This window comes from Neopsephotus bourkii, unplaced genomic scaffold (genome assembly GCF_033783945.1).
Source record: "Neopsephotus bourkii isolate Nb327-2 ecotype Australia unplaced genomic scaffold, CSIRO-AGI_Nbou_v1 NB_1680, whole genome shotgun sequence".
Taxonomy (NCBI): Eukaryota; Metazoa; Chordata; class Aves; order Psittaciformes; family Psittacidae; genus Neopsephotus; species Neopsephotus bourkii.
The window spans coordinates 895981-913918 of NW_026902154.1; the positions used below are offsets into that span (position 1 = coordinate 895981).

The following is a 17938-nucleotide window of genomic DNA, read 5'->3' on the forward strand; positions in this document are numbered from 1 at the left end:
AGAAGCAGCTGCCTCCTGTTTCCCCTTCAAGCTGCCAAAGGTGTAATTAAATCCCTCTTTGCCTTGCCTCCCACAGGCTGGTCCTGCCCTGCTGCCCTGGCCTCTTGGATCCAGCCTGTGCTACTGCATGGAGGTCTCTGCAAAGCTCCCCTAGTCTGTTCCCACCTCTCTCCTACTGGGAGCCAGGAGAGAGGGGAACGCCGCTTCATTGTGTTGGGCCATTGGCACTGCCCAGTATGCAATCAAAAAGGTGAAATCACCTTTGCTAAAGCTTTTCCTTGAAGGCTTGTGGTTTGTGCTGAGTGCACGGGAGATTAAATCTGCCCGTGTCCCCATTCCTGGTGCAGCCCCGCTTCTCCTGCGGGTCCTCCCAGGGTTCTGGCTCCCCTTTGCATCCTCCTCCTGAAACTCACCTTCCCAAACTCACCATACAACACTACCCTGTCCGTTTTGGACGTTCTCGTTAACAGCAACACCCTGCATGCGCAACGATCTCGTTTGCATCAACACCGGCCTTGGAGGCACTAAGCTGCCCCGTTCTCCCCCAGCTCTGGGGTGAGTAAGACCCACCGGCACCCCGGAGCCCCACGGAGCCCGCTGGAGCATCCCCCAGACCCCCCTGGAGCCCGCCGAAGCATCGCCGGAGCCTCCCCTGGAGCATCCCCCGGAGTCCTCCGAAGCTTCCGCCGGATCCCTCCAGAGTACTCCTGGAGCACCCCCTACAGCATCCCCCGGAGCATCCCCGGGAGCCGTCCGGCGGCCGCGGGAGGGCGCCCCGAGCCCCGAGCGGTTCGTATCGGAGGGGGCGTGGCCGGGAGGGGGATGGGGGCGTGGCCATCCTAGGGGGTGTGTTCGGGGGGGTGGGCTCGGAGGGGGGCGTGGCCTCCTGCGCAGCTCCGGTGGTGGAGCGGCGGCCGCGGTGGTGGCGTCATGGCGGAGGTGGCGGTTCAGTGCCGGATCCAGTACCTGGAGGACTCGGACCCCTTCGGCTGCGGCAGCTTCCCGGAGCCACGGCGAGCCCCCGTTTATGCCGTGGTGGAGGCGCTGCCTCTTGGGGCGCAGCTGCCCTCGCTGCACCGCCTGGTCGGGGCTCCGCTGCCGGTGAGGGGGAGCCACGGGCGGGCGGGGAAGGCGGGCAGGCACAGGGCTGGAGTCGGGAGTGGGCTGGAAGGAGCGCGGAGGGGAGGTGAGGGACTGGGCGGTGTGCCCCCGCCGGAGCACGGACAGTGCTCCCGGTGTGAGTCACGGCGGAATCCGTGAGCCCTCTGCGGGAGATGCCGGTTCTCGGCCGGCACCGGATGAGTCGGCGGGGAGGAAGAGAATGTGCTTGCTCAGAGCAGGCAGGAACCCGGGCAGAGGGAAGCAGGATGAGGGCATGCGTCCATTCCCATCTCGTCGGGGCTGACCCAGGCAGCGGTCTCCTACCCCAGCATCCACCCTTCACACTCGGTTCCAGGAGCAGAGCAGAGCCGAGCCCCGAAGGGAGCACACCGCTCCCTGACACCGGGGGGACCGGGCCAGCATCCCCACTCACTGCAGCGCGCGGGCTCTGGGGAGGTGCCGGTGGGGCCGGAGGACCACAGGGCTTCACCCCGCCGGTCCACCGGCAGCCTTTAGCGGAAACTTGTGCTGAGCAATTTCCTCCGTCCAGGAGGAAGGCAGGAGGCCGAGGCCAAAGCCAAAGCAAGGCTCCGTTTCTTGCTTGTGTGGCCTCAGGCCTGCTCCAGGCTGGGTAAAAGAGGCTAGGGAGAAGGGGACCTTCCCTTTGGGGTGTCTTGCTGGAGTGGTGCTGTCAGAGCATCCTTTACAGGGTGGGGATAAGCTTGTTTTCCTTATGAGTGTGGGACCAGCAGAGCTTTGGCAATAGTTGAGCACTTCTGTCTTGCAGCACGGCAGGAGTGCAGGCAGGAACCCAGGCAGGCAGGGGCAGTGTACCCTGCCCATAGCTGGAGAGGACAGATGGAGGCAGCAGGAGGGGGAAATCAGTTTCATGTGCCTGGCACTGCGCTTGCTGCCCTGCCAGGGAGAGGGGATCACTGCGAGACTTTTGCCTGCACCACAAAACATTCCCTTTTAACCCACTTTTCATTTTCCTTGGAGCAAAGCGGCAGTGTCTCGTGTCATCGTCATCATGGGATTTTTAGGTGGTGACTAAATGGAGTTTGTTTGGGAACAACCAGCCCCGAGACATGACGAATGGAGCAAACTCAGATTTCAGGCGTGTGCTCTCCTCGCGGGCAGAAGCTGGCTGTAACGGGATCGCCATCCGGGGGTGCTGTGTGGTGACACGGGGGGGCTGGGTATGGCGTTCCCTAGGACAGGAGTGCTGCAGACTGGTCCTGTGTGCAGGAGAGGCGTGTTGATCTGGGATTTCGGGCTCTGTTCTCTGCCTAAGTCAAGCTCTGGATGTTTTTTTATCTGTGGTTTTCCTGCATCTTGTAACTCTTGGTGACAGTTGCAGATAGGACCCTGCTTTGGGTTTATAAGGCAGAGTCCTCATTTATATGAGTTATATAGATTATAAACCATGATCCCTTTATTACGTAGAGCTTTCTGAGCCACAGCCCAGCCTGACAATTTGGGATGCTGGCTGGGATTTGCATGAGACGATGTGTTCATTGGGAGCCTCTGCACCGGGATTTACAGCCTGTGGAGCAAGGTCACTCTCCCGAGCCACCTGGTTCAGTCCAAATGTAGAGCTGGCACCCTGGAACTGCTCAGATGTCATTACACTGGTACGATGAGCAGAAACCTTCCTTGGTGCCCCTCGTGCCAGGTAGTGCTCAGCTCCATTACTCGCTGCCCTAAAATTAGTAAATGAACAGTCAGGTTTTTCCCAAGGAACTAGCTGTTAATAAGAATCAGCCAGGGGTGCCTGGTGCCAGGCTTGTTCTGCGGGGCAGCGTGCCCAGAGCTGAGCAGCACAGGGAGGAGGATGCAGTGGCTGTCAGAATGCAACCAGAGGTCCCCACATCACCAGAGGAGGATGAACCATAGAACCCCAGGGGTTCTGCCGTGGGGGACCAGTGGCATCCTGCCCTCCCTGGGCACAACAGAGCTGCTCCAGAGCTGGGAACAGCCTGGATAAGATGAGCAGGATGTTTCTCATACCAGTATCACTGCCTTGAACAGCCTGTCCTGCCCCATGACACCCCCAGTGCTTCCTCTCCTGCAGCTCAGCCCACCGCTGATGACTTTTTCATGCTGTCCGGAAAACGTGTTTGTGCTTGGAAATACCTTCCTGCTTTGTTTGTGCTGCCTCATTGTTCAGCTGCAGGCTGATACTATCTTCTCCTGCTCTCCAGCATTTTTCTGGTACCCTTGGGTGATGCTCGTGCTGGGCGTGGGCCTTGTCTGAACCTCCACAAGCAGGTTTTGACAGGGAAGGTCCCCAAATGCCGCTGCACTACCTTGCCCCAGAGATATAGGGATTTTTCCAAGTAATTGCATAACGCAGGGGCTGGAGCATTACTTTCCCCTTCCCCCACTGGAAACCCAGGGAAAGCAAACAGCTCTCTGTCCTTGGTGCCAAAAGCTCACTGCAAGCCCTCAGGCTTGATAGAGGAGAGCTGCTTGTGCACTTACGAAGTGCGTGAGCCCCATCCCGCTGCCCCATTGTCCTCTATTTCCTAACTGGCTCAAGGGGGGCTTTGCCAAAGGTCTTTGCCCCGCTTCACCTCAGACAGGCATGGAAGTGGTGAGATGGGGTCCGCAGCAGCACTTTGAAACTGCTGTTTGCTTCTTGCCAAATGGTTAGGGCCGAGTGCTGGTGCTCAGCAGCCTCTGGTGATTCCCAGCTCCCAGCAGTGTCCATGCATGGGTCCCAGGGTGGGAGCTGCAGACAGGCTTCATTCCATGGCGTTGCCGGGGTGCCGGCTGCTCACTGGGACTGGGATCCTCCGGTTGCCTTGGGTCTGTTGGTGAGAAACATGGGCTCTGTTAAAGAGCAACAAGCCTGGCTGGAGGAGCAGCAAGGACCGTTTGCGAGCAGGTGCGCAATTCTGGGCCAGCTCTGGGTGACCTCCAGGGACCCCTCCTGGCCCTGGGATGGATTTTCCCCCCCATGATAAGGTAATGGCAGTGCTCCCATCCACTTGCTGCTGTCCATCAGGTAGGTTCAGGCAGGACCAAAAGCCTTCCAATAAACAACCTTCTGAGCCCTGAAACAGAACATCAGTGAACGCACTTGGTTGCTGGTTGGGGTTGTTTTGTATTTAACTCCTCCTTCAGATGCAGCAAATATTAGAGTTTTTTCTGTATTTCCCCCGTGGCCCTCCTAGAAGAGCTAGAGCAACACCAGCAAACTGTGGTCAGTGCAGAAAGAAAGCGTTGGAGAAAGGGGAAAGCGTTTCCTCTGCTGGCAGATAAGGAGGATATTCACTGCCCAGCCGTGGAGCATCCTCCCGCGTGGGAATGCCATGATATGGGTGAACAGGAAGACGTGATGCCATGGTGCATGGCACCAGTTCAGTTGTGGGTGGAGGATGTCTCCATCACATCCCATGGTTCAGGGGGGCAGCCCCACCCTGAGGGGAGCTGGCTTTCCCTGGGGAATCACTTGCCTAGCATGTGTGTTGTTGCTGAGCTGCAAAGCCAGCCGCAATGGTAGGTGTTGGTAGGATCAGGGAGATCCATGTGTTCCTGCCTTACCCATGTCTTGGGTCTGAGGCATCAGCATAGGTAGAGTGGGGCTTTTTTAACACAGGCAAACCCCTCTCTGGACCATGGGGTCCTGGTCCCACACTGGGGCTGGCACCAGGGAGACACCAGAACCTCCCCACGTAGCAGATGAAGGACACCAGTACTGCTGGGGGTGCGTGGGCCTCCTTGGAGCCTTGGGCTGGAGGTGTGAGCGTGGGATGCTCTCCTTCCCCTGCAAGTCCCCATGACACTTGAAGCTCAGCTCATCTTAAAATGGATTTACAGGCAAGAGGTGGATGGATCAGAGCTGCCCCACACCAGGAGCTGTCTTCACCCCATGACCCCAGTGTGCTGTCCCCAGCAGCACAGCCCTGGGGTCCCAGCTCAGAGCCTCAGTCGGTGCTCCCTGGGGTGGAGATGCTGTCCTGAGATGTTTGGCAGGGCAGTGTGAGCCTGGGACAGCCTGTCCCATCCCCGGGGGCTGCTGCTTGCCGGGGGGGTGCAGCCAAAGCTGGGCCCATCGTTTGGAGCGTCCCTCGTGGGGAGTGCTGCCAAGCTCACACGGGAAACATGCGGGGTCGGGTCCCAGGGGCTTGGCCTACCCCGCCAGCTGGGACATGTCACCGGCCCCAAGAGGAGCTGGGGATGTGAACTCCGGCTTGCTGGGGTTCTGGCTGCCCAGAGAAGGCAAAGCTTTTGTGCTGGGGCCATGGGAGTTGCTCTGTACTGTGTTTGAGTGCCCAGGAGGATGCAGTGGTGCCTGGGAGGATGTGGGAATGCCTGAGGGGATGCCTGAGAGGATGTGGGTATTCCCAGGAGGATGCAGGGTTGCCTAAAGGGGTGCTTGTGAGGTTACAAAGATGCCCAGGAGGATGTGGGTTTGGCTGAAGGGATACTCAGGGGGATGCAGCCTAGGAGGATGCAGGGGTGCTTGGGAGGATGCCTGGGAGGATGCAGGGGTGCACAGGGGGGCATATGAATGCGTGTAAGAGTCTGTCCCTGTGGAGGCATTGAAGGTTTCCCCTGCATCAAACCCTGCATGGGGCCAGCATGAGCAAACACCCTACGCAGAGGCAGGGCTGGCGGCTGGGAGTGCAGCTCAGGGCAAGGCTGTGTTTGGTGCAGGTTGCCATGGCTGGCTGGCATGGCCAGCAACTGCTGGAGGTGGAGTAGGATACTATGAATATGAACAACCCAGCAGCAGTACCCTGCCAAACTGCTTCTTATCCAAGGCTTAGTCAGAGTTGTTAATGGTGTTAATGCACGTGGCAGTTCTTCCTTGCCCTCAGGTTTGCCGTCATGCTCACAGTGAAGTCGTGTGTGAGCTCGTGTGACTTGAGGACGTGGGGCTTCATGGAAAGCAATCCCAGTGAGATGCAGGAGCCATACGCAGCACTGCTGTGGGTCCCTTGAGGGTGGCCAGAGCCATGGTGGGGAAAGGCATTGGTGGTAAAGGCAGAGAAGCTGCGACCACAGGGTGTGCAGTTTGGGGCTGAAATTGGGGTGGGTTTTTAAGTGACTGATGAGCCTCACTTCTCTTCCCCTGGTTGCTGCTTGTGCTCATTGCTTTTTTTGGCAGCAGTAGTCACATTAATCATGGGGTTTTACCCCTGAAGCTCAGCTCCCCAGGTGGTTACACACCAACTGCTGTGGGCAGTTGGGACGGAGCATCAGTTCCTTGGAGGTAGGGTGAGGGAGTGCTGCAGATGCTTTAGGAACAGGTCCAGATGTGCAGGGTGCTGGCAAGATCAGGCAGGCATTTGGGCTCCCTCTGCCCCTACATACACCTTGAGGGCAAATTGCTCCCATCAGGAGCTCACACAGGATCCCTGGGTGCTGTAGGGTGCTGCTGGGTCCCAGGCAGTTCAGGGGCTCTGGAGCACCCCCGGGTGCTGTGCCTGCCTGTCAGGGTTCACCATGGGTGCTGTACGTGGACTTCTAAGAGAGATGGCCTCACCCCAGCCTTGCCTTGGGCTGTGCTTTTCTGGGTCAGTCAGCTGGAAGATGCCACGTGGCTGTGCGCTGAGCCAGAGGCTGCATCACCGGGGGACACCCCTCTAGGGTCTTCCCCTGTTTGGGGTGTCCTCTTGTGCCTTGGTGGCCCCACAGACCCAGTCTGTGCAGGTGGAGGCAGTTCATTGGCACTAGCCCTGCAGGAGACAGGTCCTGCCCTGGTGCTGACTAAGCCCCAGGGTGCAAATCTGCCAAGGAGCCTGGCACCGCCCTCGCTCTGCCTTTTCCCAGCCTGGGGCTCCATGTTTCTTCTGTTTGCCATTGGAGGGTGCCAGAGCATCTCCCCATGGGTTCAGGATGGGACCTGCCGTCCCGCTGTGGGATGTGGCTGCTGGGTGGGCTCGGTGTGGGCAGCAGGGTGACCCAGGTGTGCTGCATCCTCTGGGAGCCGGGAGGGCTGTGTTGGGCACTGGGGCTCAGCCATCCTGTCTGCATCCCCAGCTGGAGGACTGCACGCTCCAAGTCTCACCCTCTGGGCACTACCTGGACCTTGACTTATCTCTGCTGGAGCAGAAGGATGATCTGGAAAGTTTCTACGAGGAGGTCAGGTGAGGCACATGGGGTGCCCAACCCCCCAGGGATGGGACACGGGGACCCCATGTGCATGTGAACACTGGGGGCCATGGTGATTCCACTGCAGATGCTCACACAGTTTCTCCTGGCCCTAGGAAGGGGAGACGGCCAACCCTGATCCTGCGCACACAGCTCTCTGTCCGAGTCCACGCCATCATTGGTGAGTCCTCCTTCTCCAGCTGCTTGTCCCCCTCCCCAGGTGGTGGCTTGATCTCTGCCGTGAGTTTTGGACAGGCTTTTTGTGATGGAAAGAGGGAGCAATCCAGTCCAGGGCTGCTTCTGCCCCATAACCCCTCCCAGAGGTGCAGGGACATGGACCCCATGAGGCTGGTGGGGACCTGCTGGGTTAATCCCCTCCATCCTCAGAGATCAGGACTTTTGCCCTTTGGGCTGGGAGCCCACCACCCACTGCAGATACTCGGGGTCATTCAGGCAAGCTCTAAATACAGCCTTGCAGGATGCAAATGAATAGTTTTGCGCAGCAGAAAGCGCTGCTGCACCTTGGGGCTGCCTGCTCGGAGGTCCTGCACAAGGCTCAGGAGTGCCAAAGCCTCTTTCCTCCTTAGCAAGAGGGGAAACAAGCGCTGAGCAGAGCAGCTCTGGCCGGGTATCAGCTGGCCAGGCAGGGCTGCAGCCAAGCCTGAGTGACGCGGGAAGGGTCAGGAAGACCAGGATCGGGGTCATGCTCTTTGTGAGCATTTCCCAGGCTCCGGCTGAGCTCTGGACTCTCTGCTCTCCCTCTGGGGTGCTCTGTTTTCCCTCTGGCTGCTCTGACAAGCTGATAACTGAGCAGAGGAGGCTGCTGGGACCTCATGTTTTACAGAGCCCTGTCAGCATTACTCGAGGGTTCCTTGCACAGCTTGCTTCTGGCCTGTTACACGCATAAGCCTGACCCAAATACAATGGGATGCTCAGATAACTCAAGGTTTGGATGCAGGAAGTGCTGACTCCCAGTGGCTTTGGTCTGCACATTTGCTTAAGTGGAGCTTTCCAGTTTCCCATTGCCCTGGCTGTTCTGTGCAGGCTCCTGCCCGCAGGCACCATCCCCATAAGCACATAGTCTCCTTCCCAATGACTGTCCTTCTGTCCCCGAGCCGTTGTCATGCTGCCATCCTTCCCATCCCCATCCTGCAGCTTTTCCCAAGCTGTGGGGCTGCTGGGGACTCCAGGGCAAACGTGTAAGGAGTGATGGCTAAAAGTAGCTCAGCCTCTTGCCCTTGTTCCTGTTTCGGTTATGCACAGGAAGCCAGAGGGGATATTTGTGTCATTGCCAGGCAGAAAAAGAAGGCAAAACAAAAGGAAATTGGAAGGTGGCATGGCCGAAATAAGCAGCTGTGGAGCTGCAGCTGCTTCCACCCGGGGGCAATGCCGACATCATGGGATGACAGCGCAGGGTTGAGCTGAGTTGAGGGGCTTTCCCAGGCAGCTGGCAGCATTCCAGAGCCCCGATTCAGCATCAGTCCTTTCCTTCCAGAGAAGCTGTACAACTCGCAGGGGCCGGAGCTGCGGCGATCTCTCTTCTCCCTCAAGCAGCTTTTTCAGGTACAGTGATGCTGGTGGGGCTCAGGGGGTTCCCTGGGGGCTGGCAGCCCACCCCTGCCTCCCCACACTGGTAACACCTGGCCTTTGCCCCGCAGGAGGACAAGGACCTGGTGCCGGAGTTCGTGAACCTGGACGGGCTGACGTGCCTCATCAAAGTGGGGGCAGAGGCTGACCAGAACTACCAGAATTACATCCTCCGGGGTTGGTGTTGGGCACCTCTCATCCCTAGGGAGGGAGGCTGGCTCTTGGAGCGGGGGGTGGCAGCCCCCTCCAAGAAAAGCCCTATCTCTGCTGTGCTGTGACCCTGCCTGCTCTCTGCCTTGCAGCCTTGAGCCAGATCATGCTCTTTGTGGATGGGATGCAGGGTGTCATCAACCACAACGAGACTGTCCAGTGGCTCTACACTCTGTCAGGAAGCCCAGTAAGCTCCCGTTTCCCTGGGGGCTGCCTGTGCCCCTCACCGCACCCTCCTTCCCTGCCTGTGGCCGTCTTCCTTGCACTGTCTCATAGGGGATTTATCCCATCCTTTTCCTTCGGGCTCAGTGCCCTTTGTATGTGTTGGGTTCTGCTCCCAGTGATTTGGAAGCCATGCAGGTTTCTAGAGTTCCCCATCCTGATGTGACCATGCTCCTGGGCAGAAAGTTTGAGCAAAAAGGTCCCACTCCAGGTGCCTTCCCAGTGCCTGTTGCCCATCAGCATCATAGATGCAGGCCAGTCTGTGGTCCCATGGCAAAGCCCCAGCCCCAGAGCATGGTGACCCAGCAAACACCACTGCCATCCCAGCCACTGTCCCTTGTCCCAGTATCGCCTGGTGGTGAAGATGGCTCTGAAGCTGCTGCTGGTGTTTGTGGAGTACACAGAGCCCAATGCCCTGCTTGTCATCCACGCCGTCAATGCCGTGGACCAGGCAAGAGGTGGGTGCAGCACCAGCCTCTGCAAGGTCCCCACCGGGGGACAACCTGTGTGTGTGTGTATGTGTCCTTTTCCCGTGTGTCACTGGCATGGGCCACTTTTCCTAGGAACCTGTCCATGGTCCAACCTGATGGCTGTCCTGGAGCAACGCAACGGGGCTGACACGGAGCTGCTGGTCTTTGCCATGACACTGATCAACAAGGTCCGGGGGGGTGGCAGGGTGTCCCTTTGGTGCCTGCCCACAGTGGCAGGGCTCAGTGTGGGTCACACTGGTCTCAGCACCATCCTTTTGGTCCTGCTTAGACACTGGCAGCGCTCCCAGACCAGGATACGTTTTACGATGTGACGGACTGCCTGGAGCAGCAGGGCATGGAACAAGTGGTGCAGCAGTTTCTAGGCAGCAAGGGCACTGACCTGGACTTGAAGCACCAGTTCACACTCTACGAGGTGAGTGTGGCTTCTGTGGGGTCTGACCGTGCACCGTGTCCTGGGGCAGCAGGGAGAGCGAGTGATGGGGTGGCGGGGCTGACGTGCCCTCCTGTTCCCTCCACAGAGTGCTCTCAAGCTGGAGGATGGGGTGGAAGAGCCGCCCCCGGGGGGACGCAAGGACCGGAGGAGGACAGACGAGGGCCGGCGTGGATGGCGATCCCAGGGTGGCGGCCCAGAGCCTGGTCCTGATGCACAGCTTGGGTCCCCTGGAACCCCAAAGGAGCCCCCCACTGAGGACACCCCAGCTGTGCCCATGCTGAGCAGCCCAACAGAGTGAGTTTGGCTGGAGGTGGCCCAAGGTGGGGATGGTCCCAGGACTCTTTCATCAGGGTCTGTAGCAATATGGCAAGGGGTGATGGGTTTAAACTGAAACAGGGGAAGTTCAGGTTAGATCTTGGGCAGAAGCTCTTCCCTGTGAGGGTGCTGAGGCGCTGGCACAGGGTGCCCAGAGAAGCTGTGGCTGCCCCATCCCTGGCAGTGTTCAAGGCCAGGTTGGACACAGGGGCTTGGAGCAACCTGCTCTAGTGGAAGGTGTCCCTGCCTGTGGCAGGGGGGTGGAACTGGATGAGCTTTGAGGTCCTCTCCACCCCAAACCAGCCTGGGATTATGTGGTTCTGTGGTGAAGATGCTGAGATAGAGCGTGAGCAGTGCTCAGGTCTGTTCTCAGTGCCAGGGTGAGGGCAGCTCTGCAGGACTTGCCCTCATTCCCTGCCACCTCTTTCTCCAGCCCGTGTCCCAGCAGTGTCTTCAGCAGCGCATCCACTGTGCAGCTCTCACTGGCCTCCCCTCCGGCTGACAAGGAGCAGCCTCCAGCCCCAGGCGAGCGCAGTGTCTACAAGTAAGGAGCCAGGAGGGGCTGGGTGCACAGGGGTCCCCCCGGGGTGGCAGGGGGGCTCCCAGGATTGTGGGGTGCACCCGTGTCAATGCAGGGAAACAGGGTCTAGGTAGGCACCAGGGATGGAGAGAAGTGTGACAGGGGCAGGGGATGTCTGAGAGGGACCGGCCAGGGACTCCAGGGTGTCCTTCACGCGTGCACAGCTCCTCTCCAGCAGCTCCTCGCTCTTGCTCTTGTCCACGCTTGACCTCTTCTCTGCCTACTCTTTTCTATCTTTCCTTTTGCAGGCTGCGCCAAACTGCCCCTGTCTGGTAAGTGCCTGGGCTCTGCATGTGTGTACTCCTTCCCAGAGCGATGCTCTGGTGGGAGCGGGCACTGTCCTGCCCCACTCTCTATCCCCATCCCTTGCCTCTCCCCTCTGAGCCGTCATCACGGGGTGATGGCACCCTCTTCTCCCCACCTTCTAGGGTGAGATGTCCCTCTGGGGGTGGCACAGCCTGCCCTGGGGCTGGCAGGGGGCTGGCATTGCATTCCTGGTGTCAAACTGGGTGGCTGTGGTGCAGTGGATGCTGCACCATCTCACCAGCACCTAATGGATTTTGTGCCTGGGCAGAAAGGGATTTGCTGGGCATCTCCTGGCTCCCCAGTGAACCCCAGATCCACGGGGTGACAGCAGGACAAGGGTCCCGTGTTGGAGGGCTGCCAGAGGGGGTGTGCAGGAGGCACGAGCCCAGGCAGTCTGGCAGCAGTGGGGGCTAACCCCTGTTTTCCCTCAGGCGGGAGGATGCCCCCTCCTTGCATGGGGACAAGCCTATTTTGAGGAGGTTTGAGTAAGTAGAGGCATGCGTGTGTCTCCAGGTGTGTGTTTCCTTTGGCCAGCACCTGCTGGAGGCTTCTGGGCTCTGGGCACACAGGGCATGCAGAGCAGGATGGTCCCCACCAGTCTCTGCCCGGGTTTTGTAGCTTTTGGATGAGGGTTGCAGTGAGCACCAGGTCTGCTGGGTCAAAAGGTGACAAAGACATGAGCCTTTGGCTCCCATGGGACTGTCCCCAGGCCGTAGTGGCATCACCTGCCTCTCTGCAGCACCTAGAGGAGGTTGAATCCTCCGTGTTCCTGATGTTGTGTGGCCCAGGCAGGGGGTGTCTGTGCTGTGGGGCTGGCTGTGCAGTGTGACGTGGCATGGTTTGCCCATTGTCCCAATCATCCCCGTCCCTGCCTTGCTCCTGGCCAACATCTGCCCCTGTCTTGCAGAGCTCGCTTCCTGGAGAACCTGGCTGCAGCCCAGAAGGAGAAGATCTCTTCCACGTCCAAGGGATGGCTCAATGCCCTCGGTGATGCTGCGCTGCAGCATCCCACCACTCTCGCTTGGGAAAGGGATAGCAGTACCCCTGAGTGCAGCATGGAGACACCCAACACAAGTAGGTGTTTCCAGGGTACGTGTCCCTGGCTCTGGGCTCATTGGGGTCCCCAAAATGAGCATTAGTGGCCTTTCTGCCCCCCAGCCCATGCCTGATACTCAGAGCCATGGAGAAGCTGGGTGGTGCCTCCCTGTCCCACTCCGAACACCGGCATCCAAGCACAGCCCACCAAGAAGCAGGGCCCCAACCCTATGTGCAGCCCAGCACAGTTACTGCAGCCTCTACCCCTCTCACTGCAGGGTCTTGCCTGGCTCAGTGTGACACCACTGACTCCTGCAGCACCATCTCCTCCGACACCAAGTTCTTGCTGGACATGCTCTACGCTAAAGGCTCCTCAGAGCCAGGGAGGGAGAAGATCTCCCCTGACGTCCCCTCATCTGCCCTGGTCCAGGGTGAGGTGATGACGGATGCCATTGGAGGTGGCAGTCAGGAGCAGGAGGGCACCTGGCCCTGTGGCAGGGCTCCAGATGGGCCGGTGGCTAGTGCTCATGCCAAGCTGGCGCGTGCCATGTCCAGTGTAGATGCTGAGACCCACACACAGAAGCTGGAGAACACTGGGATGATGCCCATCAAGAAGGATGTGGAGCTGACATGGGAGCGCCTGGAAGCCAGCTCTGCACAGCTGAAGATCAAGGACCTGGACTTCACTGATCTGGGGGAAGAAGAAGACTTTGACATTCTGGACACGGGGCCGATAACCAACGGCTCCTTGCTCCCTCCTGCAATTGAAGCAACAAAAGCTGGAGCATTAATGGCTCCCCCTCCACCTCCTGCTGCCCTCGGCTGCCCACCACCTCCACCTCCACCTCCTGCATTTTCTGGCTGCCCACCACCTCCACCTCTTGCAGTCCCCGGCTGCCCACCCCTGCCAGGGCTGCCAGGCGCTTCCGTAATGGATGGTCCCTCTGAGGCCAAGAAGAAGACAGTGAAGCTCTTCTGGAAGGAGTTGAAGCAGCTAGATGGCACTGTGGGGACAGGCAGGTTTGGCCATGCGACGCTGTGGGCGTCCCTGCAGAGCGTTGAAGTCAATACTGCCAAACTGGAACATCTCTTTGAGTCACGGTCAAAGGAAGTACCAACTTCAAAGGTACCCGTGGGCTGGTACCCATCAGCCAAGGGGACTTGAGGGGTGGGAGGAAGGCTGTTAATTCCTCTGGGGACCCTAGGCATGCACTGTCACCTACCCCCTGCTGAGGATGTGTACCTGCAGCCTGGAGACTTGGCAGGGACAGTGACAGAGGGTGTGTGGGTTTGGTTTACCGCCAGCTCTCTGATCAGCTCATTGTGTCCATTGTGTTTTCTTGAAGGAAGCCCTTTGCTTTCCTGTCCCCATCTATCCTGTCCTCTTTGCAGAAGGCCATTGACGGGAAGAAGGTGGTTGTGGTGCTGGACCCCAAGAGGAGCAATGCTATCAACATTGGCCTCACGGTACTGCCGCCTGTGCACATCATCAAGACAGCTGTGCTCAACTTCGATGAGTTTGCAGTCAGTAAGGAAGGGATTGAGGTGAGCACAAGAGAAGCTCAGCCCCCCTGAGGTCCTCATATAGGTCATTTCCCCCAGCCAGCAGGCCTCCCTGCCACCACCAGCCCTGGGTGACATATCTCATGGTGACATGTTTGGAGTCTGACACATCCCTCCTTGCTCTAGAAAATCCTGACCATGGTTCCAACCGAGGAGGAGAAGCAGAAGATCCAGGAGGCCCAGCTGGCTAACCCTGACGTGCCCTTGGGCTCTGCAGAGCAGTTCCTGCTCTCCCTGTCTTCCATCAGTGACCTCACAGCCAGGCTCCAGCTCTGGGCCTTCAAGCTGGACTATGAGAGCCTGGAGCAGGTACAGAGCCATGTACTCCACTGTGCCCTCCCAGCCCCAGCAATGCTGAGCTCTGACCCAAGTGGGGACCAGCCATGTCCAAGTACAGGAGGTGCCCATCCTGGCTCTGGATGGGCTGCAGGTCCCCAAGGCAAGCACAGGCTTGGGTTGACCACATGGGCAAGACTGAATGCTGAAGTTCCTAAGCGGGGGGTGGCCAAGGGGTCTCATCTGCATCTCTCCTGTTCCAGGAGATTGCAGAGCCACTCTTTGATCTGAAGGTGGGCATGGAGCAGCTGGCTAAAAACCACACCTTCAAGTGCATCCTGGCCACACTGCTGGCCGTGGGCAACTTCTTGAATGGCTCCCAGGTGAGAAGCAGGGTGTGGAGGGATGTGGCCTGTTGTGAGTGCTGCAAGCACAGGATGAGCCATGGTGCATGGGAGCTTGGGGTGGCACCTGAGGCTGGGTGATGCTGCTGGGTCTGAGGACTGGCGGTGTGCTGGAGGAGAGATGGAGAAGGACTTGCTGAGTCCATTATGGTTTCAGAGCAGAGGCTTTGAGCTGAGCTACCTAGAAAAGGTCTCGGAAGTGAAGGACACAGTGCACCGGCAGTCCCTGCTCCACCATCTCTGCCAGATGGTGGTAGAGAAGTTCCCAGAAACCACTGACCTCTACTCGGAGATTGCCTCCATCACCCGCTCTGCCAAGGTAAGGCGAGGCAGATGATACCTACACAAGGCAAAGCTGCCCAGCTCCACAGCATGGCCAAATGCTGACATCTTGCTCTTCCAGGTTGACTTTGACGAGCTCGCCAACAGCCTGGTGCAACTGGAGCGGAGGTGCAGGGCCTCCTGGGACAACCTGAAGGTGATTGCCAAGCACGAGACCAAGCCAGTGCTGAAAACCAAGCTGACAGAGTTCCTCAAGGACAGCACCCAGCGCATAGTTGTCTTGAAGGTGGTGCACAGGCGCGTCCTCAACAGGTCGGTGGCTCAGGGCTTGGGGGCTCAGTGGGGAACCCCCTCGGTCCTGTGGCTGGCCTCTCATGACCAGTGTCCCTGCAGGTTTCACTCCTTCCTGCTGTACCTGGGGTATCCGGTGAGTGCGGCGCGGGATGTGAAGGTGACTCCCATCTGCAAGTTGCTGCGGGAGTTTGCCTTGGAATACCGCACGTGCCGGGAGCGCGTCCTGCAGCAGCAGAAGAAACGGGCTGCGCACCGTGAGCGCAACAAGACCCGGGGACGGCTCATCACTGAGGTACAGGCACACTCGGCTGTCACCACCACCAGGTGATGCTCGCCAGGTCCCTGATGCCTGCATCTCCTCCCGCTGTAGACAGAGAAGTTCTTCGGCATCGCCGAGACTGCTTCCCCACCTGCCGTGGTGTCCAGCAGCCCCAAGGAGCAGATGGAAGCAGGTCACGAGAGCATGAAGAGTCTGCTGGCTTCTCCCACGGACAACCCTGCCCGCCGCAGCCGCTCCAGCCAGGGTAGGAGTGGGGTGGCAGGGGCACATGAGACATGCCCAGCTGGCTGAGCACAGCTGATGCCAGCATCCTGCTTGTCCCTTTGCAGGGACAGGGCACAGCAGCCCGGCTCAGGGCTCTCCAGCCCAGGAGGATGTTCCCAGCTCCCCAGATGATGCTTCAGATGAAATCATGGACCAGCTTGTGAAGTCGGTCACTCACAACACCAACCCACGACCCTGTGCCAACAAGGAGCGCAGGAGGTCCCGCGGCAATAGGAAGTCCTGTAAGTCCTAGCCCTGTCCCCAGGCCCTTTACTGGCTCTGGTCTGTATGCTCTGCCTGTTTCCCTGTACTTTGTCCCATCTCTCTCTCTCTGTCCCACCCGTGTCCCTGTTCTTGTGCCTATCACAGCTCTGTGTCTCTCTGCCCATGCTCTACTCAGTACCTGTACTTTGTCCCATCTCAGTGTCCCTGTCCCCATACCCTGTCCCACCTCTGTAGCCTTGTCCCTATACTCTGTCCTGTACTCTTTCCCATCTTTGTATCCCTGTCTCATCTCCGTGTCTGTACTCGTGCTCTATCCCCATGCCTTGTCCCATCTCTGTCTCCTTGTTCCCGTACCCTGCCTGGCTCCTTCCTATGTTGAGCCCACCAGGCCACAGCAGCTTGTACACTGAGACCAGACTGTGCCACTGCCACCCCTCCCCAGTATGTCAGGGCTACCCTGTCCAGTGGGCACCCTGAGCCATCACTGCTCATGCTGCCAGTGCCACATCCTCCTCTTCCCACAGTGAGACGGACGCTGAAGAGCGGGCTCAGCGATGACCTTGTGCAGGCACTGGGCCTGGGGCGGACACCTGGCATGGAGGTTTGAGGGGGCTTGTGATGCTCCCCACCACCAGCAGGAGGTGGTGGCAGCTCCTGCTGCTCCGGGATTGGCATCCTTGGTCTCACCTTGCTTTTCCTTGCTGGCCTCCAGCCCCTGGAGGTGCAGGCAGCAGGATGGGAATGATGCCCTGGAGCTGCCTTATGGGGATAGAGGATGCTCAGTGCCCATGCATGGGCGTGGAGACTCTGGGTTCATCTTCACAACAGTATTAAAGGGGTTAAAGGGGCTGGACCCAGACCCCGTCCAGGAACTGGGTCTGGCCTGTGGCCCCTGTGGTAATAAAATAATTGACATGCTGCTAGTGTCCTGTGTCCGTGCACTGGAGAGGCTGGGGTACCCTGTGCCAAGCCTGCATTCACATCCCGACTGCATCTGCAGCCCAGCTGCCCAGGACAAGCACTGGGCTTGCAGGGACCGTCATCCCTGCCATGGACAGTGTGGTCGCCTCTCTACCAGGACACATGGGGAGACCCCGCCAGCAGGAGCAAGCAGTGCTGCAGGCTCAAGGCTGCACGCTCAAGGGCAGGAGCAGCGGCTCCAGCGTGGGACAAGGGGGAAGTGCAGCAAAATCAAGAATTTATGCCCTGTCTCCAGCTTCACCTCTCCTTTACAAGCATCTCCTGGGGGATTTCAGCCAGACGTAGATGTGGATCTGGGGCCAGGTGACTTCCCTCCCACAGTGAGTTCAGGGCACAGCAGCTATGTTGCCCCTGCAAACCTGGCCAGGCTGCAAGCCTGGGAAACACAGTCCCAGATCGGTTTGGGTTGGAAGGGTCCTTCAAGCTCATCCAGTTCCAAACCCCTGCCATGGGCAGGGACGCCTTCCATTAGAGCAGGTTGCTCCACATCTCCCTGGGCTTGGGGCTGCCTCATCATGTCAACACAGCAAGGGCAGCATCTACCATGCCCATGGGGGACTGGCAGATGTCCAGGCAGGAACATGCCACCTGTTGGCCCAGCATCACTCATGCCATCCTGGGCACAGGCTACAACCCTCACTGGATGCTGGCTGTGATGTTCCCTGTGGGTGCTAGGTGGTGGGTACCACTTCTGAGCATCCACTTCTCCCAGCTGTAATGCTTTGGGCACTGTCACCTGTGGTAGAGGCATTTGGGAACAGTGTCACATCATCCATCAGAGCAGCTCCACCTCGGCACTGCCCCGGCGCTGCCTCCAGCCCTGAATCCTGCACAGCAGGTCCCTGTGGCTTTCAAGGAATGAAGAAAAACCCCACAGGCGGGACAGCCTCTTCCTCCAAGCTAACCTTTGCTCAGGGTTGTCCCTCTCCTACGAGGCTGGACACACTGGTGGCCTTGGAGGAGCTGGGCAGCACCAGGTTGTGA

General features: G+C 58.9%; 1 protein-coding gene across 2 annotated transcripts; it reads left to right on the top strand.

The window, feature by feature from the left end:
• The first annotated feature begins 862 nt into the window (after positions 1 to 862).
• On the top strand, positions 863 to 16893 carry FHOD1 (formin homology 2 domain containing 1). 2 transcript variants are annotated; one of them, XM_061375926.1, is made up of 24 exons: positions 863 to 1101; positions 7096 to 7202; positions 7323 to 7387; positions 8702 to 8769; positions 8865 to 8970; positions 9096 to 9190; positions 9572 to 9683; positions 9789 to 9883; positions 9985 to 10128; positions 10235 to 10443; positions 10898 to 11008; positions 11293 to 11316; positions 11782 to 11835; positions 12258 to 12424; positions 12664 to 13511; positions 13778 to 13930; positions 14075 to 14257; positions 14488 to 14607; positions 14786 to 14947; positions 15032 to 15222; positions 15304 to 15496; positions 15575 to 15728; positions 15814 to 15990; positions 16498 to 16893. In XM_061375926.1, the coding sequence occupies exons 1-24, from the start codon at positions 931 to 933 to the stop codon at positions 16578 to 16580; spliced, it is 3792 nt and encodes a 1263-aa protein (XP_061231910.1). In that variant the 5' UTR covers positions 863 to 930; the 3' UTR covers positions 16581 to 16893. The 2 variants fall into 2 exon arrangements, with proteins under 2 accessions (XP_061231910.1, XP_061231911.1); XM_061375927.1 differs by lacking the exons at positions 11293 to 11316; positions 11782 to 11835.
• Positions 16894 to 17938: the final 1045 nt, after the last annotated feature.